This window comes from Saccoglossus kowalevskii, chromosome 2, assembly GCF_978046115.1.
Source record: "Saccoglossus kowalevskii chromosome 2, keSacKowa6.1, whole genome shotgun sequence".
Classification (NCBI taxonomy): domain Eukaryota; kingdom Metazoa; phylum Hemichordata; class Enteropneusta; family Harrimaniidae; genus Saccoglossus; species Saccoglossus kowalevskii.
In genome coordinates this window covers 181,521-199,489 of record NC_140642.1, presented here as the reverse complement: position 1 = coordinate 199,489, position 17,969 = coordinate 181,521, and the positions used below count along the sequence as shown (strand labels likewise).

At 38.2% G+C, this 17,969-nt stretch overlaps 3 protein-coding genes across 3 annotated transcripts; all 3 read right to left on the bottom strand.

Moving 5' to 3' along the window:
- Positions 1 to 11,115: 11,115 nt before the first annotated feature.
- On the bottom strand, positions 11,116 to 12,531 carry LOC102806335 (uncharacterized). Its single transcript, XM_006822028.2, has one exon. The coding sequence runs from the start codon at positions 12,529 to 12,531 to the stop codon at positions 11,116 to 11,118; it is 1,416 nt and encodes a 471-aa protein (XP_006822091.2).
- Positions 12,532 to 12,649: 118 nt separating this feature from the next.
- On the bottom strand, positions 12,650 to 13,837 carry LOC144353154 (uncharacterized). The gene has a single exon (XM_078009778.2). The coding sequence runs from the start codon at positions 13,835 to 13,837 to the stop codon at positions 12,650 to 12,652; it is 1,188 nt and encodes a 395-aa protein (XP_077865904.2).
- A 115-nt stretch (positions 13,838 to 13,952) lies between these two features.
- LOC146748033 (uncharacterized) lies at positions 13,953 to 15,596 on the bottom strand. The gene has a single exon (XM_085496038.1). It carries the CDS (start codon positions 15,594 to 15,596, stop codon positions 13,953 to 13,955), a length of 1,644 nt encoding a protein of 547 aa, XP_085352164.1.
- Positions 15,597 to 17,969: the final 2,373 nt, after the last annotated feature.

The window sequence follows — 17,969 nt, the reverse complement described above, 5'->3', positions numbered from 1 at the left end:
GTATCTAGTTCTTGGCGCCAATGAGCAACGAACGAGATTACGTTTGTTGAACGTTGGGTCGCACGAGTTCCTGTTTAGCGAGTTAACGTGTTTTTACCGATGATAACTACACTTCTGTGATTATTTCAACGCTGATATGCCCATTCTCATTTTAACGAAACATATTACTACTGGTTTATATTTTGTGTCCATCTCTAATTTTATTTATACAAGTTAAAATGGTTAGGTTGAAGTGCTCGGGCTCGTACTTCTATTTACCCCTAAACCTCAGACCCAATACGCAGCCCCTCTATCCCGGTCAAGCAACGCCAACGCCAGACATTTTTTTTTTCAATCTGGGTTGCGGTTAAACAAACTTCTTGTCCACGGCAGGGATAGAGGAACTTGTCACAAAACATGTACTTTATTTCTCCACATATTCTATGCATTCGTGTTTATGGTTTCTATCGGAAAATAACTCTGTTACCGAACTACATCAGTAACAACCATTGTAGTTTTCGTGTCCATTGTGGAAAATTTAACACCTCTGTGAGGTGTGACAACTTTTGAAGCCTTCTATTGTTTTCACTACGGTTACAATGCAAATCAATCTTATTACTAGTATTATGAACTCTGGTAATAATCTCGCCATGTAATTGTATTAATATTAACGTCACTATTTGCATATACATGTTTCAGGTTGAACGCGTTCGGTGTCTGGGGTTTTCTAAAAGGTCGTGTTTAAACTTATAAAGACCGACATGGTATATAAACAGGTGCGGGCGGAGTTCATTATTCGAATGAGTCGCCCTCACCCACATCAACAACGGTGACTAAAAGTTCCACAAAACACGAGAAACAGTGATTCATTGCATTATATTTTCTATTTTTCAAACGTGAGTGGCACCGTGAATGTCCAGGGAAGCCATAAATAAAAATAGTAATGAATTTTACAGCTAGAGCATTTACTTTTGCCGGAGAAATGGGTTTCAAAAGCGTTGAGTTTCGAATTTGCCGGCACTGAAAGCTCCACCCACACTGTTTTCAAAATGCCTACCGGTACTTTGCATATTTTTTTAAGGATATTTTTATTTTATTTGGAACGTACACAAAAACAATGCTTGAGTAAAGTCCAACGTAAGAAACATACAGTATCACAACTAATCTAAAATAATTTTAAAATCTGAAAAACAAAATTAGCTAAAATACTACAAATATATTTGTCTACACTAGAGAAAACATTAATAAACAATTCTCCATTTGGTAATGTTTGATAGTCAGGTGAGTATTTGAACAATGTATAGAGGAATTTTTTTCTGTGTTCTGAAAAACTGTCACAATGAAAAAAGTAATGTTTTTCATCACCCACATCCTTAGAGTCACATTTGTTACATACCCTGTCAATTTTATTTATTCCCCTGTGACGACCTATTTCAATTGGCAAGAAGTGGGCTGAAATACGAAATTTGGTTAATGCTAGTCTGTGTTTTTTGTTTTTTTATATCATCCAAGTATTTTTCAAATTTATAATTATTTCTGAATGTTTTATAAGTACTTAGTTTATTATGACCAGTTTTGTTCAACTGACTTTCCACATTTGTTGAGTAAATTTGGTTTAACCTTTCTTTAAACAGATTGCAAAAATTTGTCTGATTAGTATCCGTGTTTGTCATATTTGTAATTTGTAGAAGTTTTTGGACAAATTTATACCAGGGATCGTATTTAATCCCACTACTTTCTTTAAAAGCAGCTTCGATAATTATGTTGTTTGTTTTCTTACATGACAACCTTTGATAAAATTTTATGACAGTAGTACAAACATAAATCACAAGTGGGAAACGACCTAGTTCACCTCTACAAGCAATATTCGATGCCTTCCTATGTACTCCCAAAACTCTCTTACAAAACTTTATATGAAGTTTTTCTGGTAATATTTTGTCAGAGAATAGCTTTGATACAAAAACAGTATTATCAATCTCTGATTTGCTATTGCCAGTTCCACTAAATAGATTAGTCAGAAAACTACTCCAGACTTCTGACCCATAAAGAATAACTGGTTTAATAATAGAATCAAACAGTTTACAGGCTAGATTCACTGAATGACATTCATTTGAATCCCAAAGCATTTTATACATTTTAAATGATGCTTTGTGAGCTTTTTCATATAACCTTGCTGTGGCTGCACTAAATTTCCCATTTGATTGGAAAGTGATGCCAAGGTAGTTATAAAAATTCACACATTCAAGTTGTGTTCCATTAATATAGAATTGAAATTTGTCTTCAAGGTTTTTACCAGTGCTGTTGAAAACTATAATTTTAGATTTGTTTATGTTAACCTTTAATTTCCATTTCTGGCAGTAATTTTGAATGGCATCAATGCCCTTCTGTAGACCATCATGACTAGTAGATATTAACAGAAGATCATCTGCATATAAAATACAGTTAAATTTCACACCATTCAGATCCACTGGGTCAAAATTGTTAACAACATCACAAATACCATTGACATAAATATTAAACAACTGGGGACTTAAGTTGCAGCCTTGCTTCACACCTCTATTAGAATCAAAGTATGGTGTAATTCCCCTATTCATTTTTATGCTATAGTGTGTATTTTTATAGATTGACTTAATTGAATTATAGAAGTTCCCCCCAATGCCTAAATGCAGAAGTTTATATAGTAAGCCCTCACGCCAAACCGAGTCAAAGGCTTTGGAGAAGTCAATAAAGCATGAAAATAAATAGTTTTCTGTTTTTTTATATTTGTTGTTTACATATTTCGTAATCAAGGATCTCAAAATATAAATGTTATCCGTTGTCCTATGATTTTTCTTAAAGCCAAACTGGTTATCTCTGTTTTGATTGTTTTCATGCAGATAGCTAGTTAACCTGCTGTTTAATATCATGGTATAAAGTTTGGATAAACAGCTGGAGATGGCAATGCCTCTATAATTATTGCAATCCGCTGGGTCTCCTGATTTAAAAATAGGGATAATTAAACTGCAGTTCCATAATGCAGGAAATTTGCCTGACTTTAAAACTAAACAAAATAATTTGGCAATTGAATTAATGAGATATGGTGCACCATGTTTTAACATTTCATTTGAAATCATGTCATTACCTGAGGTTTTACCTAATTTAAGTAATTTAATATGCTTTTTTACTTCATCGCTTGAGATTTCATAATCAAGATTAATTTTATTTACATTCTCCCTCTCCAGTTTACTAACACTATTCCTAACTGTATGGGTAAAACTACTCTCATCAACATTAGATTCACTGTTTAGACTTTTAAAGTGATCTAACCAATCGTTTACATTAATGTTGTCACTGTTACTATTTATTTTGTCAACATTTCCAAGTTCCTCTAACAGTTTCCAGAATAATTTAGGATTTGTTTGTTTAAGTGCCATAATTTTGTCACACAACTTATCTTTATATTCTCTTTTTTTAATTTTAATTAATTTTTTGTACTTTTTGTTGATGCTGTATCTTTCCTGTCTAATAAGGTTATCTCTTGGAAATTTGTCAAGTAAGCGTGAGCAATGAATTAATTTTTTCCGCATTGAGGTAATATCGTTATCAAACCATTTTTTATTTTGGGGTTTATTATTCCTTTTCTTTACCCTGGGATGAATTAGCGTTAATGAACTTTTGGCTGCACTGGTTATAATATCATTAAAATGACTAACAGCTTCATCTATGTTTTCATAATCATGAGACTGGAAGGCATCAATTTTCTTTTTCACAGTGTTATTTGAGATAGCTTTGACAAAATTTTCACACCCATTTTCATCCCAGATAAATTTGCCTGGTAATGGGGAAATGTTGCTATAAGTATTTTTAAAGTCATGATTGAAGTTTGCAGTGAGAGACAAGGAGATAGGACAGTGGTCTGAAAGGTGGTTAAGTGGCCAAACTTTGAAATACTGTACATCTCTAAATTTTCCCAAGGAGTCACCTGGAACTCTCCCATTCAAAATGAGACAGTTACTATTACGACATAACTCTACCATTGCTTTACCATAGCTGTTTATATGGTTGTCCATATTGTTCCTTTTATACACATCATCAATGGGAAAATGGTCTGGTAATGGTAAGTTATTATTACTATCATTATAAATGAAGTCCTTCAGCAAGCCACTCCTTGCATTCAGGTCACCCATTAACACAATATCTCCAACTTTGTTAAATTTAGCAATATCCTTTTCTAAAATATCATAAATGTCAAGACCCGAGGTTGTAGATGCGTTATAAACACTTGACCCCTCTGGGGAAATATAACAAAAACAGGCATACAAGTCATTTTTTAGCCCAAAAAATGATTTTTGCATTTTTATCCATAAGAAATCGCTATGAGAACTGTTAATTTTGGTGATTCCTTTTTGGAGTTCTGATTTAAAGATGACTACAACTCCACCTGAATTTCTACCTCTACATCTACGCTTTAATCTATCACTACGGAAAAAGTTAAATCCTGGGAGATCTATTCTACAATCCTTATCTAACCATGATTCAACGAATCCTATACAGTCATGTCCTTTAATAAAATTTAGTAACAGTGAGTCACTTAATTTTCCACCCAGTCCATGGATGTTCCATGAAGCAATCTTTAGTCTTTGCATTAAGTGTTAATATGAATGGTTTATCTCCTCCAGGTAACGGTTATTTCTTTGCCAAGGTGGTGATTGACCATTGAAATTTCCTCTTCCATGTGAATTCTGCTGGTACTGTTGTTGGTTTTGCTGTGGTGAATACATGTGTCGTTGATACCCTTGTTGTTGGTAATTATTTGGGTATTGCTGATCGCGCTGTGGCAGCAAGTACTGCTGATCTTGCCAACTTGTGGTATTATTCCACATTTTTGCATTGTAGCCGAAATCAAAATTATCATATTTGTTGTAGTATGATTGGCTATTCCTTTTGTTGAATCCTCTTGGTTGTCTGTAGTAAGATCTGGCAGTATTCTGTTGAGGCTTTACTTGTACATGTCTGTTGTGATGTCTTGAATAATCGTTTCTTTTTATGGAAACAGATTTCAGTTTGCTGATATAATTTGCTGCAAGAACACTTGCACCACCATGATGTAGATGGATACCATCTCTGGCATATAGATTCCGAGCATTTGTTAATTTATGATGATAAAGGAATTCCACTTTGTTTTCCTGTTCGCAATAAGATTCTATCTGACTGTTAATCATATGTATACGCTCATTCACTACATGGTCTTTATTACGTGGTAGTATAGAGGACACAACAATTAATGCATTTGGATGCATTGCCTTTGCCTTAACAATAAGTTCTTTTAAATCAGCAACAACAACCTCTACATTATTGTGTACTGCATCGTTGCTACCTTCATGTATGATAACTGATGAAGATTTCTTTGATTTTGATTGCTCCAAGGCTTTGTGAGCATCTCTTATGTATGTAGCCCGATATTTGATGGCATGTTTAGTTAAGATAAGTCTTTCTGGTACAACATCTTTAATTAATGAATTTCCAACCAAAATTATGTCGGTAACAATTTCTTGTTTTTCTGGTTTCTTGCCATTATCATTGTGTTCATCTGGCTTATTGTCAGGTGGACTATTTTCATTTTGACTACCATCATTTGTATTTGTTTCATCTTCTTCCTCATGGGTAATATCTGTGCCCAGTACGTCATATTTATTTTCTAGTGGCAGGGATGGAACTAAATTGGCTTTCCTTTGTTTAAAGACATGAGTAGCCAGCTAATAATGAGAATCTTCGTCAGATTTTTTGACATTGTTAATAATGTCATTAAAATCCTGTTTAACTGCAATAAGTTCAGCAGCCGTGACTTCATATTTCTCTTTTAGATAATTATTTTCTTGTTTTAAGGTATTAATTGTTTGTTTCATTTCCGTTAGTTGGTCTCCAAAAAACCTTTCTTTTTCTTCTTGCTGCTTATACTTTTCTGTCATTTTAGTATCCATTTCAGCCACCTTTAAATCCCACAGGCTTATCTTCCTTTCGTTTTTAACTGTTATGTCTTGCACCAGTCCATCACATTTTTCTGATATTTAATTCAACTTTTCTTTGAGTGTACTTGCACTGAGATCTTTTACACTATGTTTGTCTTCAATTAACTGCAAGTACTTGTTATCTAATTCATGAACAGAGTTTTCAACTGCATCAATCTTAGACTTGTAATTACTCATAATTCCTTCTGTATATTTATAGTGATCTTTTAAAATCTTTGTAACTGAAGGTGATTTCTGCAGAGATGGTGAGTTCTGTACAGCCAGAAGTAATGAGTCATTGTTTTTATCATTATTAACTGTATTGTCAGTTACAAGTGATGTTGACTCTGTGTTAACTTGAAGGTCATCCTGCACATGATCACTGCTGCCACATGTTGTCTTTGTTTCTGGTTGTTTACACAAATCATCAACTGTACTCTGTAAGTCAATAAAGTCATTTTCTTTCCACTTAACAAATCCCCTTGACTGAACTAAAATTCCTCCACTATTGTACATGTTAATGTTCAAAATTTTTCCATCAGTTATATCTGCAGCTCTTGCATCAGAGATAGACAGTCTTCCCACTTCACTGTCTGTGCCTGCTTCCCATTTCACATTCACTACATTGGATTTCTCATATGCTGAATCATACTTTAATTTAAGAGCTTCAACCCACCTTAGTAAACGTGGTTTGCTAGTTTTGAATTTAATATTGCAGGGTACCAAGTCACCTCTTTCAAATTTGTGATCAGTAAATACCTCTTCATTAGCAGGAATACTCTTCATAGGGATATTTCCTGCCTTCTTGTTTTTCTTCTCCTTCTCCTTCCCAGTGGTGGTGACCTTGTCCATTGTTTCCAATTCATACACAAAGTCAGGATCAACATTTCTCTTTGACACTCTTTTCTCCACTCCTTCTAAGGATGACATCTTCAAACTTCTTCTGAGTAATCACTTAGGACTTATGTACGACTTAATATAGTCCTCTATAAGTTACAATACCGCCTTGGCATTAAAATACACCGTTACCCTGGAGCTCTGTTAATTGTGTGCAATCAACATGGCAGCCATAAGTAAATGCATATGAGGTGAAAAAACGCCACGAGTGCGTTGTTTGTGTTAGACAATACAATGAAAGGAATCACGGGAAAGAAAACACACACGAACTTCTTTGCAACGTCAAAACCAGACAGAATATAAAGTGTCTGTTTGAAAACACAGCCGGCGGTTGAAATCAACTTGTCAACGATAAACGGCATTCAGAAGCCGTAAGCCGTTCCCAACAATTTTGCCTGTAGTTATGATATACATAATTCTGAATAAATAAGCGAAAGAGATTCGCTGCCGCCGTGCTAGTCGGTAATGTTCTATCTCATTATTTCCGGATCGTAGCGAGAATGATTATTTTTATAGTGATCAACCCCAGTCCCCCTCTATCCCTCTAGAGGGACTGTGGATCAACGAAGCACTACAATAAGACATTCACGTACAATTTCGTATGCAAAATGAGTAAGGACAGAGTACATTTTGTCGTGATATTGCTCGACCAAGTTTTGCCGTGATTGCGTTTCGGGCCAAATTGACATATATCCGATAAAAATGCACATTTACGCATTCTTGCGTTTGACTAGATCGGCATAGTTTGTAATTCTTTCTAGTTTGTCAAAAAATAGACGATAACCTGTGGCTGCGAAAGAAATCTTAAGCAGTTTCACAATTCGTATTTCTCTGCCTGATGTCCGTGAACGACCTATCAATCAAATTCAAAATTGCGTGGGAACCTAGATGATACTTTGTAGCAAGTTCCAGTATAAATGTAAACAATGTCGCCGCTGATGTTCTTTCGTCGTTGCGCAGCCTAGCCAAAATAATAAAATGAGGCATGGGCACGAACACGTACGTGAATACGATAAAAAAATATTACGACCCGGTAATCGATTCAAGACACTCTTGCCTGTGAGGTTATGGAAGATAATATTATTAGTAATAATATAATAATAATAATAATAATAATAATAATAATAATAATAATAATAATAATAATAATAACTTTATTACACTACTATGCCATCAAAGGTCGCAGTATAGTAAAGAAAAGAAAATACAAATCATAAAGAATACAGCAGCTAAACTATGATAATACATGTAGGTCAAATCCGTGAACGAATGCGTTTCATTTCACCTGGGTCTGAGATGATGCAAGGACAATCAACATAAATATTATTTGAATATACAGTTCTCTTAGTGGCATGGAGGTAAAAAGAGATCCTTTTCTAGCTCCATGTCTGGGGTAAAATGTGGTCGCTCAGAGACAAGAGATTTACTCTACGCAACGTAATTTATGTAAGTGAATATATATATTGAACATTGCAGCATAGATCGTGTCACTTTAGAATGAACTGTGCATACTAGTATACCCGACTTGAATACGGATTCCAACAAGCTGCCTCGTCACCGAAAATGAATTGTTTATTTCACTTTACAGGGCTCAAATCAGTAACTATACACATAAACAAAAGATTAGGACTATCTACATTTAATGAACGATTGACAGTTGCTGTCGTTGAATAATCAGTCAAATCAGAATACTAAGCTCCGCCAAGCCCATGGTTAGTAAATTATGTACTAGTATTCTCCAATAACAGTTCGATGACAATTGTTTGCTTCATTGTTTAATGGTGGAGTTAGTCTGTCTCTTGTTCACTAACAGTCACACACTGTTAACATCTGAACGTGTGAATAATTGTCATAAATTCAGACAGCCATGGTAAATATTTTATTTTACGTTAGTAAAAATACGTGGTCACGCCTGTAAAAAGGTTATTCCTGCGTCACGCGCCGCCGATTACGTGAAAACACGGTTACAGTCTCTTTTAGTAACCGTGGTGAAAACAATAGAAGGCTTCAAAAGTAGTCACACCTCACAGAGGTGTTAAATTTGCCACAATGGACACGAAAACTACAATGGTTGTTACTGGTGTAGTTCGGACACAGAGCACACATTTCCGAGATAAACCATAAACACGAAGTCATAGAATATATGAAGAAATAAAGTACATGTTTTGTGACGAGTTTCTCTATCCCTGTCGTGGGCAAGAAGTTTGTTTAACCGCAACCCAGATTGAAACAAAAAAAAAATGTCTGGCGTTGCTTGACCGGGATAGAGGGGCTGTGTATTGGGTTTGAGGTTTAGGGCTAAATAGATGTACGAGCCCGAGCACTTCAACCTAACCATTTTAACTTGTATAAATAAAATTAGAGATGGACACAAAATATAAACCAGTAGTAATATGTTTCGTTAAAATGAAAATGGGCATCTCAGCGTTGAAATATTCACAGAAGTGTAGTTATCATCGGTAAAAACACGTTAACTCGCTAAACAGGAACTCGTGCATATGCTACCCAACGTTCAACAAACGTAATTTCGTTCGCTGCTCAATGGCGCCAAGAACTAATTACAGATAAAGGGAAATGAACAGCCGTCTCCTGGTTGCCGGGACGCCGACTATTTTGGGCACCGTAGCTGCGGTTTCACGCACCTCTGTTGATACTTAGTACTATTTAAGGAACGCAAATCGCGGAACTTTTCTCTAAACTATGACGTACTCCCACTCACCCATGGAGCCACGGACTCGCCCCAACCTAGCATTGACAAATAAAGAAACACTTGCAACTCAAATACGATCGTTATCGATGGACACAGACCATTGTTACTACCCGTTAACTGGCTAATTGGGTGAATTTTGCGCCTGTTTTATTGAATAATATCGGGTTTGTTAACGATTACGTCAACTGCTACAAACAATCAACACAGTTACTAAATATTCCGAGCTTCATGTTTCAGAATACACTACATCATAATAATACAGTCTTGTATGTCGTCAAACTATTCTCTTTGTTAGCGTCTTAATTTTCTCGTAGCTAACAAGTCTGTCAACAATTTTTCTGTTCCTAAATCTATGGTGAAAAGAGTAGAAAATACAATTTCGGATGTCAGAGGGTTGTCCAATCAGACTGCGCGAATTGACGGTCTCTAAATCTGGTCTCAGACACAGTCTCATTCACGGTCTATGTGGCATCCGAGAGTCTCTAAATCGGTCTCAAACACGGTCTCAAACGGCATCTAGAGGGTACCTGTTACCGACGCGCTCGCGAGACTGCGTGGTTGAACAAGGTGATGGATCCCTACGGGTCTCTGCGTTCACGTGGCTAAGTTTCTAATAATACCACAAGCTCCGGTTTATGGCCTTTACTACCAGTGCATTCTAATCGTGAAGCAGTTGTCGTTATCGCTGTTATGCTTGATAAAATATCTGAAGACAGTTCATCAATTTCTGTAACTTTATTGTCTCCTTTACCAAAACATGAGAATAACTAAATAACATGTAACTCAACTTCACTAGATAAAAACACTACTTAGCTGCATTGTCCTGGTTCACATTCAAATGGGTTGTCAATCTGTTGTCATGAGTAGTACTGGCGTATTCGTAAAAAACGTATATCCCTTTGCTTGGTGTCCATCCAAAATACATGTGTTTTCTGGTTGCCTGCTTGTGTTCAACTAAACTCACTAACCTGACCTAATTATATTACAACTTAGTTGCTAAGCAACAGTGACTGTTGCTGGGCAGACATTCTATTTTGTCCTATATGTAAATTAGTTGGATTTCGTGGTCAGTGACCTAATTGGTATACTAAATTTTATCAGCTCACAATATTTTAGTCCATGTCGGTCTTTAGACGGCAACAACACCAGCCCTCAAATTGTCTTTATAAAAACTTAAAGCAATTTCCAATCTACTAACAATTACAGGTCCAACAAATTACGAACTATAAACTTGAATGAATGAAAGTACAGTACAAAAAATCATGTAATTCGAAAGTCAAAAAACTATACTGCAAATGTCTTCGAGTCTTTGTCTTGAGTATAATATATGATCTACAGGTCTTCTGCCAAATATGACCATGATATGTTGATCTTCATTCACTGCCAAAGCTGAACATAGTGGGTTTAACTGTCCACTACTTGAGAACGTTGTTCACTGCCAACGCTGAACATAGTGGGTTTGACTGTCCACTACTTGAGAACGTTGTTCACTGCCTACGCTGAACATAGTGGGTTTGACTATCCACTACTTGAGAACGTTGTTCACTGCCTACGCTGAACATAGTGGGTTTGACTATCCACTACTTGAGAACGTTGTTCTTCAGCTTCCAGTAATGTGCATATTTTGTCATATGGTCTTGATACGATCTTGCTTCGAGTTTTCACTAACACCTTTCTTACCAATCCTCTGGCGTCAGGTATTACTTGTACAACCTTTCCAAGTGGCCACAAATTGCATGGCGTATTTTCATCTTTAACCAACACAATGTCGTTGATTTTCAAGTTTGGTTTCACATTAAGCCACTTTTGTCGCAGTTGAAGCGATGGTAGATATTCTTTGATCCACCTCCTCCAGAAAATGTCAGACATGTACTGCACCTGTTTCCATCGGCGTTTAGGGTGTGTGTCATTCTTGTCTATCACACAAGCTGGTAGCTCGGTACTTGCCATGTTCAGCATCATGTTTGGTGTCAATGCTTTGAAATCTCTCACGTCGCCTGAAGTTGTAGTTATGGGTCGACTGTTAACTGTCATCTCCACCTCACACATGAAGGTTCTCAAGCTTTCATCAGTCAGTATTTGTTGACCAACTAATACGCTCAGAAGCTGCTTGATCGTGCGTATCTGTCTTTCCCAGACTCCTCCGAAGTGTGAACCATAAGGTGGGTTAAACTTCCAGTTGATGCCCTTACGTAGTAGCCCTTCGCTTATCTGTGCATGGTTCCACTTGCTAATTTCTTCTTGTAGCTCTTTGTTAGCTCGAACAAAGTTGCTGCCATTGTCCGATCCCATCTCTTTAACTTGTCCACGTCTTGCTGCAAATCGTCGCAGTGCATTTATGAATGAGTCTGTGTCCATTGAGTCTGCAATTTCTATGTGAACTGCTCTTATTGTTAAACATGTAAAAATCACACCATAGCGTTTGATTCGACTCCTCTTTAATTTCACCTCTATTGGGCCGAAACAATCTACGCCCACTCGTGTGAATGGCGGTTCACCAATAGCTAGTCTGTCCATCGGTAGATCTGCCATCATTTGTTCTCGTGGCTGTCCACGTTGCCGCTTGCACACAATACATTTCGATATTAATTTTCTTGCTGCCGAGTTGGCATTAACTATCCAGTACTTTTCTCGTAGCTGAGACAGTATGTACGAACGGCCAAAGTGTTGCCCTTGTTCGTGTATTTGTCGTAGTATTAACTCTGATATTATTGAGTCCTTCGGAAGTAGTATAGGATGTTTTGATTCATCAGGTATTTCCGCAAATCGCAATCTCCCTCCTACTCGCAACAATTCGTCAGTTCCAATAAAAGGATCCAATTTTCTAATGTTGCTTTTCTTTCTGAAGCTGTGATCTGAGTTGATGTGCGTTAGATCATTGATTTCTTCTGAGAATGCTTGGTGTTGCACCTTCTGTATAATCATGCTCTCTGCAGACTGTAGGTCTTCTACTGTCATCGATTTGATGGTATATTTATCACCTTGCGATTGTTGTAGTTGTGCATTCCTGATTTTCTGTATCCATGCCACAGCTTTCTTTAGCCGATGCCAACTTGAGTAGTGCTCGATTAGCCTGTCAATGGGCTCTCTGAAGTCTCTTGTGCCCACGGGAGCATTCATCTGCAGGATTCTCAGCAGTGTTCACATATCTCCACTGGTCTTCAGTTGATCCTCCATGAATCACTGCCAATCTGTTAGCTACAAAGGTGTGAAATCTCGTAGCTTTATTCATGATGTACCTAAGAACAGTTTTACTGTCTGTCCAGAAGTATGAGTTATCTACAACAACGTCTAATTCTCTTCTCAACATTTTGTCCAATTGTATAGCTACTGTAGCCGCAGTTAATTCCATGCGCGGTATTGTTATTTGCTTGAGCGGTGCAACCCTAGCCTTTGACATAAGTAAGGCACAGTTGACCTCATTGCTGTGATTGATTATTCTAATGTAAGAGACAGCTCCGTAACCACTCTCGCTTGCATCTGAAAAATGGTGCAACTCAGCATGTTGTGCTCTGCCGAAGTCTAATGGTTTCATGCACCTGTTGATTCTGAATTCTGATTCTAGTTGTGGTAGGCTTTCTAACCACTTCTTCCATTGTTTATGCTGTTTTGGTGGTATGTCATCATCCCACCCTATCTTGGCCTTGCATAATTCTTGAAAGGTTCTTCGCATTGGTAGTATAGCAGGTGCTGCTAGCCCTAGTGGATCATAGATGGTGCTGATAGTGCTCAGCATCCCACGTTTTGTCGCTGATTTCAGTTTGATTCTAGTGCGAAATCTCAATTCGTCCGATTCTATGTCCCACTGCATGCCCAACGCATGTTCTGTTTGCAAGTCATCAGGGTTAAAATTCAAGTTTTTGAATGCTTGTGTTCTATCTTCTTCGGGAATAGCTTCTAATGTTGAACGATGACTACTTGCCCACTTTGTCAGCTTGAAACCTCCAGTCTTGCAGGTTTGGATCAGGTTGCCTGCGAGTCGTTGCCCTTCATCTATGGTCGCCACTGATTTTAACATGTCATCGAAGTAGAAGTTTCTTTTGATGGTATTCTCTATTGCCTTCTCATTGCTCTGTTCTGCTGTCATCTTTAATGCATAGTTTGCACAAGATGGTGAAGACGTTGCTCCGAATATGTGCACTTTCATGCGATATTCCCTCGGTGGATTGTTAGTTTCACCATTGGGCCACCACAAAAACCTCTGGTAGTCCATGTCATTCACTGGTATTCTTACTTGTGAGAACATGGCTTCAATGTCTGACATCACTGCAACTTTCTCTTCTCGGAACCGCACAAGTACCCCAACTAGCGTATTCGTCAGATCTGGTCCTTGTATCAATTGGCGGTTCAATGAAGTCCCTCCATACTCAGCAGCACAGTCAAAGACTACTCGTAGTTTTTTTCTTTTGTGGGTGATTAACTCCATGGTGTGGTAAATACCACTTCTTTCCCTGGTGACCCTTGACAGCTGAGACTGGTATCATTTCTGCATAGCCCTTATTGATGGTACTTTCCATGAAACGTGTGTATTCTTCACGGTATGGTGTATTCTTGTCAAACTTGCGTTTTAGTTGCTTAAGTCTCATTTCTATATTGGCTCTGTTGTCCGGAAAATTTACATTCTCATTTCTGAATGGCAATGGAACATTGTAGTGTCCATCAACATATGTGGTTTTTGTCTTCACTATGCTCAGGAAGCGTTTGTCCTCAACCGAATATTCTGGTTTGTCATCAACTGTATGTTCACTGAATTCACGATTATACATGTCTGCTATCATCTTTTCCACAGTCGGTTCTACCCGAATATTGTGGAATGCTGCTGCACTGTGATTGTCACCAGCCCTCATAGACATTCCCTTTACTGACCATCCTAGCGGTGTACGAACGGCATATGGTTCATTGCAGTCACCAAACTTAGTTTCTAGTGGTTTGAAGACTGTGCTTACGTTGCTGCCTATTAGCAGTCCTACTTCATCTGTCTCTATCCTAGGTATGGGTACTTGTTGTAGGTGTGGCCATTTTTTTAGATCCTTCTCTTGTACAGCGTGTGTTGCCGATACTGGTAGTTCATTTCGGGTATAAACCCCTGGTAGGCTTATAACATTCTCGTCATTCATGTCCGACACTTCTAGGCCCTTGATACGTTGGGTATCAGTGACTTTGCTTCCGCTTACCGTGTGTATAGTTAGTTTCATTTTTTCTCCACGAACGTTCAATGCTTTCCTAACACGTTCTGTGCATATCACAGAGTCACTTCCCTCGTCCAGGAACGCATATGTGACTATGTGACCACCTGTAGCTTTACATCTTATTTGAACTGGTATCAATATTGGTCTGCCTTGCAAGTCATCATTGATTGATTCGTTTGTATTATAACCCACGGTCGTTGACGCGATGGGTGTGTTATTGGTCTTAGCAGGTTTATTACGTTTTTCGAAGTGTAATGCAGTTGGGTGTTTTTCTCCACACTTTTCACACACAAGTCTGCTATTGCAGTCTTTAACCAGGTGTTCTGCTTTGGTAAGACATCCAAAGCATAAGCCTTTCTTCAGTGTCAGTTCTTTCTGTTCCTTGTAGCGTTTTTTGGCAAACATTCGGCATTCTGCTAATTGATGTGAAGTGCCTGAGCAGCATAGGCACCCAGTTGTACCTTCTTCTGTCGCAACGGCGTATGATGCAGCTTTCCTTCTGCGTTGTCCTGTTTCATTAGCTGTTTTCATGGCTGAAGATTTTGTATTCAGTTCCAGACAGTTAAATGTTTCTTGACACACTTCTGATGCTTCTTCATTCACAAATTCAACAAAGTTGGTGAATTCCACATCTATGTTATTTCGCTCCATTCGGTTAGAAATCTTTCGCCACCGTGCCCTCTGTTTATAGGGCAACTTCTTTAGTAATGTTTCTATAGTTACCGGGTGCATCATGATTTTCCTAACATGTTTATCACCTTCCATTGCGTCTTCACATGCTGTTAAGAATAATGCCAAGTCATCAAACGCTTCTTTATCTTCTGCTTTGATCATTGGCCATTGGCTCGCGGCTTTCCATATTTATCTTCCAGTCGTTTTCTAGCGGCTGTATACCCCATTTCTAAGGGCATGGAGAAACATCCCTGGATTAGCTGTCGCGGCTTTCCTCTGGTGTACCGCTTTAAAAGGTGTAGTCGGTCTTTTGGGTTATGCGTATGCGTTTCTATTGCATATTCAAACTCTGCTACAAAGTCTCGATATTCGACTGGGTTGCCATCAAATATTTCTATTTTCACCCCTGATAGTGCTGCGCGGTTGCTGTGTTCAATCAATAGTCTTTCAGTGCATGTTAGCGTGTCGGGTTCAGGTTGCATGGCCTGAGATTTGATATTGTCACAGGGTTCAGAGATTTGAAATTGTAGTGGTGCTTTTTTGCTGTCACAATTGTGTTCATCCGTGTGTATTGATGTTACATTGGCCTCTTTTGTGACCGCCTTTGCAGATGTCACAATATCCTTTTGTGCATTTACTGTTTCATTGACCAATACAGGCTCTTTGAACAAGTTTGAAATGCCAGACATTCCGCTTGCGCTTTCAAAACTTTTACCTAAGTATGCTTGCTCCTTGGCAGTTTCTTCTGCAATGCTTGTCTCGAGTTGAAGCTCTTCTCTGCATCTTCGGGCCTTCGTTATCTCTCGCTCGTATGCTAATTTCCTTTGGCGAGCTTCTCGTTCCTGCTCAATTTGTTCATCTTCATGCCTCATGATGATTTTAGCTTCCTCATCGTCAAGGACACGTTCAAGTTGTAGGCCCTTCAGACGTGCCAACTTGGCTCCTTTACGTGCTAATGCACTACGCGCTGAAGCGTCACTTCTTAGACTCGAAGTACAGGACATGACACTGCTGTGGCTTCTCGATGTCCGCTTTCCTACATTGGAAGCGCTGTCTGTCGGGTCAATGCATGGTTCATCATTGTTTAGTAAATATATGCGTACTCTCTCAACCAGTTCTTGCATGCTCTTTTGTTTAAGTTGCGACCATGTTTCATATTCATGCGTGGCTTCTTCTTTGGACAGTACGTCACGGTATTTTTTATCGGCACGCTCCAAATTCTCTTTTGCTCTTTCATATTTTTCCATTTCATTTTTTACCTCTAGTACTTTTGTTGGGTCACATAGTAGCGGTTCGATTCGGTTTGTGATACGAGTTATTACTCCGCTTTCGGCTTTGCGTGATAATTTCAACCCACGAACACGTTTGTCTTCGCGTGACTCCTGTAGAAAGTCCCTCACGCTAGATGTGGATGGTTCGTCTGTCGTCTGTTCACCTACATTATTTTTGTCAGCCATTTTCTTTCGACAGGGGAAATTCTGGTTGTTGAGTAGGTCAATGATAACTGTTGTTACTGAATATTATTAACTTTTTGGAGATCAATGTTGTCAACAGTCTTTTGTCACAGATTTAATGATAATAATCGTGAAACAGACAAGGTTTCTACAAGTCGTTATTTATGGAACGTTTTTTACTGTTACCGACGCGCTCGCGAGACTGCGTGGTTGAACAAGGTGATGGAACCCTACGGGTCTCTGCGTTCACGTGGCTAAGTTTCTAATAATACCACAAGCTCCGGTTCATGGCCTTTACTACCAGTGCATTCTAATCGTGAAGCAGTTGTCGTTATCGCTGTTATGCTTGATAAAATATCTGAAGACAGTTCATCAATTTCTGTAACTTTATTGTCTCCTTTACCAAAACATGAGAATAACTAAATAACATGTAACTCAACTTCACTAGATAAAAACACTACTTAGCTGCATTGTCCTGGTTCACATTCAAATGGGTTGTCAATCTGTTGTCATGAGTAGTACTGGCGTATTCGTAAAAAACGTATATCCCTTTGCTTGGTGTCCAATACATGTGTTTTCTGGTTGCCTGCTTGTGTTCAACTAAACTCACTAACCTGACCTAATTATATTACAACTTAGTTGCTAAGCAACAGTGACTGTTGCTGGGCAGACATTCTATTTTGTCCTATATGTAAATTAGTTGGATTTCGTGGTCAGTGACCTAATTGGTATACTAAATTTTATCAGCTCACAATATTTTAGTCCATGTCGGTCTTTAGACGGCAACAACAGTACCGTACATACCTCGGTAATCGGTTAAAGCATCATAGAGAAACAAGTGCCCAAACTTCTCGTCCCTTTTGTCTCAAAATCCAAAATGGCGGCCAAACCACATGACTGATCTGAATTTTTTTTTAGGTTTCTGAAAGAGTTCAGTACAGAGATGACGATATAGAGATAATGCCTTAAGTGTAGCTTGAGCAAAAAAACTGCTTTCTGTTTAAGGTAGCGGGACTATTATTTGCATACTTTTTTTCATCTTCTAATTGTGACCAAATGACTACAAATAGACCCAGGAAAG